This window comes from Vicia villosa, linkage group LG4, assembly GCF_029867415.1.
Source record: "Vicia villosa cultivar HV-30 ecotype Madison, WI linkage group LG4, Vvil1.0, whole genome shotgun sequence".
In the NCBI taxonomy this organism is placed as follows: Eukaryota; Viridiplantae; Streptophyta; class Magnoliopsida; order Fabales; family Fabaceae; genus Vicia; species Vicia villosa.
The window spans coordinates 96323318-96329088 of NC_081183.1; the positions used below are offsets into that span (position 1 = coordinate 96323318).

The 5771-nt window shown below is 32.3% G+C and overlaps 1 protein-coding gene across 1 annotated transcript; it reads right to left on the bottom strand.

Annotated features, from left to right (window-relative positions):
• Positions 1–4622: 4622 nt before the first annotated feature.
• On the bottom strand, positions 4623–5279 carry LOC131597548 (uncharacterized). The gene is made up of 2 exons (XM_058870239.1): positions 5169–5279; positions 4623–4961 (listed from the first exon to the last, which is right to left on the bottom strand). Exons 1-2 carry the CDS (start codon positions 5277–5279, stop codon positions 4623–4625), a joined length of 450 nt encoding a protein of 149 aa, XP_058726222.1.
• Between the last annotated feature and the right edge of the window lie 492 nt (positions 5280–5771).

The window sequence follows — 5771 nt, forward strand, 5'->3', positions numbered from 1 at the left end:
GACTTATACCTACATGGAGGCCCATGGTATTTTTGGGAAGATTTAAAGAAAACCTTCATTTTTGATTTGTTATTCAAGGTTAAAAATCAAATTGATCGAGGTATGTACAAAAAGGTGTATGTACATTGAAATACCTAATTTCATGTAAGGGAATGGGACTTATACCTATGTGGAGGCCCATGTTTTATTTTATAAAACATGGTTGATTGTTTTTAAAAAAAACGCGAGGTTTCGTCGTTTGAGAAGCTTTGAAAGTTTTGAAAGAAGTTTTTAAAGAAAAACTGTACAAAGAAAAAGGAATGGGACTTATACTCTCTAATATTCGAGAGGCCCAGTGTTTGAAAATCAATTGATCAATCCAAAAAGATTTGATCAAGAGTTTTTTTTGAAAAGAAAACCAAAAGGAAATGGTTTATTGTTTTTGAAAAACTTTGATCGTTCGTTTTAAAACAGTTTTGAATTTGAAAGAAATCAACTTAATTAAGATAAAAACAAATTTTATGCTTAATTAAGACCTGAGTGATTAGGGTTTGATCACAAAAATAATTACAAGTGATTAAGTTTGAAAATCAAGTGAAAAAACTATTTTTTAAAGTATTAAAACATTTAAAAAACAAGTCATTTTAAACTTAATAAAAATATACCAAATAATAAATATTTTTGTGATTTTTTTATATATTCGTAAAATATATATATTAAATGAATAATGTACAAAAAATGAAGTAAAAATGATGAATTTTGATTGGTTAATTAATGGATTGAAGTTGTGAAGAAAAATAAAGAAAAACAGTGTTAAAAAAGAGGTTTTGTCTTCCAAAGGGCTTGAACCCACACCCTTATGCTTATCAGCCAAAACAACAACCAACTGAGCTGCGCGCGCAGCTTGTTAATGATACACGCTCATTTAATTATATTTAAAAACAAGTGTTTGAATTTTCTGAACAAAAAATGGCGCCAAGAACACCATCCCCATTTGATTTTGAAAATCTTTGAAACTGGATTGTTTTGATCAAGTAGATAGTCTATCTTGCTCGATTTTTCATAAGGAACATGATTGTAACCTTTAATTTCATTTATTTCCACTCTAAGGCTATCAATTTTCTGATGAACACGAAGAACCCTAATATGACAAATCATTGTGAAATCGTGTATGATCATGATATGATGCAATTGATTGAGGGTTATTATTCAGTGATGGTGCCGAAACAAGATGGCAAAGCAATATTTCATTTATGATGCATGATTCATGGAGTTTGAAGTTCATGAGCACTTACCTAAAAAATGGCAAAACTGGAAATCGAATTTGAGCCTGGAGGTGTTACAGATGTTGCTGCTTGATCTGGACAGCTTCAATGGACCTTATAGAACATGTTTGGATGCTTGGAATGAATTGAAAACACTTGGAGCAGTTAGTGGTACCCGATCTGCAGCAGGAGCAAGTGAGAATCGAGCTTGATGATTCTGATGTTTCAGGTTGATGATGAGTGTTTGGATAGTTCATATGTGATATATATGAGATGTTAGAAGTGTTAACTTGGACAGAAATGAGCTAGAATGGATTTTGGCATGATAAGGTTCATTTTATGTTCATATGGAGGTTGAAGAGTGATTCTGAGTTTTAGGGTATTTTGGGGTGTGTGAGTGGATCAAACACATCCCATATGATGTTTATGGAATGTTAGAACCATCACTTTGGCCATAACTTCAAGGGTTTGGAGGTTGGAAATTCTACCTCTTTGAAAACTATGAAACTTGCAATTCAAGAAAGAAGAAGAAAACCTATGATTATGAGGTTTTGGTGTGATTTTGAAAGTGATTTGAACCTCTATTTATAGGCCAAGGATTCTGAATACAAAGCCTTGCAAGTTGATCAAAGAATGGTGATTTGGCATTTGGAGATAAAGTGGAATCTTTCACATTAAATGCAAATGGTTAAAATGACTTAACCATAGTTAATCTTCTAAGCTTCTTATCTTCTTCCATTCTGATCTTCAAATCAGAAATATCTTCCAATTATTGCACATGTGTATCATTGCTTGCATCATTTGGTAGAGTAATGCATAACTTCTGCAAAAATGGCTTGTAATTTCAAGTGAAATGATCACTAATGGCAAAATTCAAAACCATAGCTATGCTTCATATTTTTTCATGCTCTTGGACATTTTGGAAAGCTCATGTTACACACTTCAAAACCCTAGTTGAAAGTTTCTTCAAGACCTTTAAGGAAATGGGTGAAAAAGATCCATGAACTTTGAAGAAAGTGAGATTTTAAGTGAAATTTTCAAAAGATACCAACTTTGAAGCTCCATATCTCTTAAATGGTTGATCTTTTAGAAAATCATTTTATGTGACAAAGTTGTTTATTGGATCAAAATCTACAACTTTCATGTTGGAAGTTTTTTTCAGTTTGTAGGTGAAATTTTGAGTTATTCCCTTCCAAAGTTTGGAAAAAATCATTGAAAAACACTTAGATATTTTTCTAAGTATGAAAGTCAAACTTTTGACTTTTTGATTCTTGATTGATTTTCTTGATTTTTCTTGATCAAATGACTTCATATATCATATATTGATGATTCAAAACTTCCAAAGTCATGGTTGACCAAAATTCCCCAAAAGTCAATGGTGATCTTGTATAGTTGACTTTTTCAGACGAATCGCGTTTATGGAGATTTCAAATGAACCAGGCTATCCTCACCAAATGAATGGTATGAATGGATCATGTTGAGTTATTGGAGGACCTTGAGCCATGGTTTAAGTTGTGGCACCATGTTCTGATTAAAAAGTCAGTTGTTCAGGTGAATTAGGTCAAAACCCTAATTGTCGACCTGATGAAATTGATGACTGTGGATCTTGAATTGAGATACAATTTCCATTGGATATTGTCATAGGGATTATTGGAAGATGATTAAAACCTTTGAGTGATCCCCTGGAGCTTTTTAGGGTTTCCCAAATGTGATCCCTGATTTCAGTCCCTGATAGTTCAAAAACCCTAATCTGATGATTTGAAATTTCACTGTTGATCAGTCCCTGTGTTGGAGATGTCTTGAGTCAATAGATTAGGTCAAAATGATGTACTTGGGGTCTTGAGGTCATGTCCCAGGTCATTAGGTCAAATCCTGAGTAAAAATTAGGAGTATGCTATCTTCAGTCAAAACCCTAATTTGATCGAGTCAGAGCCTTTGAGCTTGTTGAAATGGATTTTTGAGGACCAAATGTTGATTGTTGATGAAGATAGTTCCTTTGAGATGAAGGGAGAACAAAACCCTAATTGGTTGTTACTTGTACTGATGAGTGATTTCTTGTTTAAATCCTGCTGAGTCACAAGTAGCAAACACAAGCTATGCAATTTGTTAGAGATGCAAATGATGCATATGCAGATGATATGAGATGGTATCTTAGGTAAAAAATTGGGGTATGACACTTCCGAAATGCTGTTTTCGGAAATGAACATCCGAAATAAGACAATTTTTTCAAAAAAAAAAGGCGCTTTCGGAGATGCATCTCCGAAAACAACTTTTTCTTGCATTTCGGAAATGCATTTCCAAAGTCAGGGGTAGTTTAGATTTTTCACCAGAGGTGGACTAGAATGTTGGGAGGTGGCTTAAGAAATTTCCAATAAACAATAAGGTAGCACATATGAGATAATTTATATTGTTGTCTTTTGTAAACACTTTTATACTAATGAGTAACTTGTAATATGTATAAAACTATACTATTTAAACTTAATAATTTGACATGAAATACTTAATTTAAAGCTATTATTAATTGGATTCCCTTTATTTAACTTTTTAGCTTTTTGTCATTTGTCATGTTCAATCAACATTTTTCAAAATAATCTATAAAGATTTATAATAAAATAAAATAATATTTTAGTAATCTAGATGTTTTATTTTTTTAATTATAAATAGAGCCTCAACATAACATATTATCGAAGAGTAAAACAACGTTAACACAAAGAAAGAATTATGGCAAGGAGTGAGATGAAAAATGTTATGATTATGATCATATTTATTTTGGCACAATCCTGTTATTCTCTTCCGTATCGGCCTATCGATGTAGTGCGTTGTACTGGCAAGTGTGTTATCCAATGTGGAAATAAATTGGGAGATGAAAAAAAGTATGCAGAATGTGTTGCTGGATGTGTCTTGGCATGCACTAAAATATCATCGCAAGATGCATATCATTGTTCTACTGGTTGTGCTTATTCAAAACTCAATAATATCAATGCTATATGCTCAATCTTCCCCATATATATAAAATCAAATGTATAGATAATTATTATAAATTTTTTTTTTACTTGCGTCTTTGACAATTGAGCTATACAATCGACTGTTTATATATACTTTTTAAATTATTAACACATTTATCCAGAGATATATATATATATATATATATATATATATATATATATATATATATATATATATATATATATATATATATATATATATATATATATATATATATATATTTGATATATTAGTTATTTAATATATTTAAAATATATAATATTGATTAAAAAAATAAAGTAATATTTTTTTTAATAAGTAATGATATATATGAACACAAGAGATACAACGATCGACAAATTACCTCTTTATACAAGAGAGAGGTAAAATGTTTCAAAAATGGAAATTACAAGCCGTAGAAGAATCATTAACTGACCTAAACCATTTCCACGAAGTGAGCACTATAGCGCTAAAACACTCGTCAAAGGTAAAAACATTACCTTTAAACAGAATATCATTTCGCATAAGCCAAAAATTCCATAAAACCGCCGACCAAATTATACCTACAGTTAATCGTTCGTCTACCGCCTTAATCTTTGTAAAATGATCCAAATAGTTCCTCAGCTCTTTGTTCGACAGATTAACCGAAGATCCTATCCACTCTCCAACTTTGGACCAAATCCTTCTAGTAGTTGGGCACCCATCAAAAAGATGGAAAGCATCCTCCAAAACCTGAAAGCAAAACACACAGCAACAGTCACAATCATCGACGAGAATCCCTTTATTTTTCAACTGTTCTCTAGTAGGCAGCCTCCCTAAAATATGTCTCCATAAGAAAATTTCCACTTTAGAAGGAATTTTGATCTTCCAAATGAAGGAAAATCTGCTTAAAACCTCTACCTACAGCCCATCATTATTACCATAGCTCCTAATTTTTACCACACAGTTTTTGACAGAGAAGCTACGATATTCGTCCTCTGCCCAATAGAATTCGTCTTTGCTTGTATTCACCGGATCCGGCTGTGGCAGCATCTCCCCCAACTGCTCCATCATCGACGAGAATCCCTTTATTTTTCAACTGTTCTCTAATAGGAAGCCTCCCTAAAATATGTCTCCATAAGAAAATTCCCACGTTAGAAGCTACAAAAGGTAAAGTCAGCAAAAGCAGTTGAAGCATGGCTCGAGATAGTTGATAAAAGAGTGAAACATTAAATGCAGCAGTGTACTATTCATGCAAAGAATTAAATGCTACTCAACGGTCACATTTCTCATGCCTATATAAGAGAAGTTCTGATGCTGAAGCAGAAAACAACTCTCGCTTCAAGTAACCTTACGCTGCCAAAACGCTTATCACACAAAAACAGCAACGAAACTTCATCTTCAAACTCACAAACATTGTATTATCTTAGCGAGTGTTTAGAACTTAATATTGAGAGAAAAATCACTTGGTGATTATAGTTTATTAAGAAGTACATTAAACTCTTGTAATATTGTTTACTTTTGTAAAAGAAATCTCCCAGAGTGATCAAGTTGTGATCTATA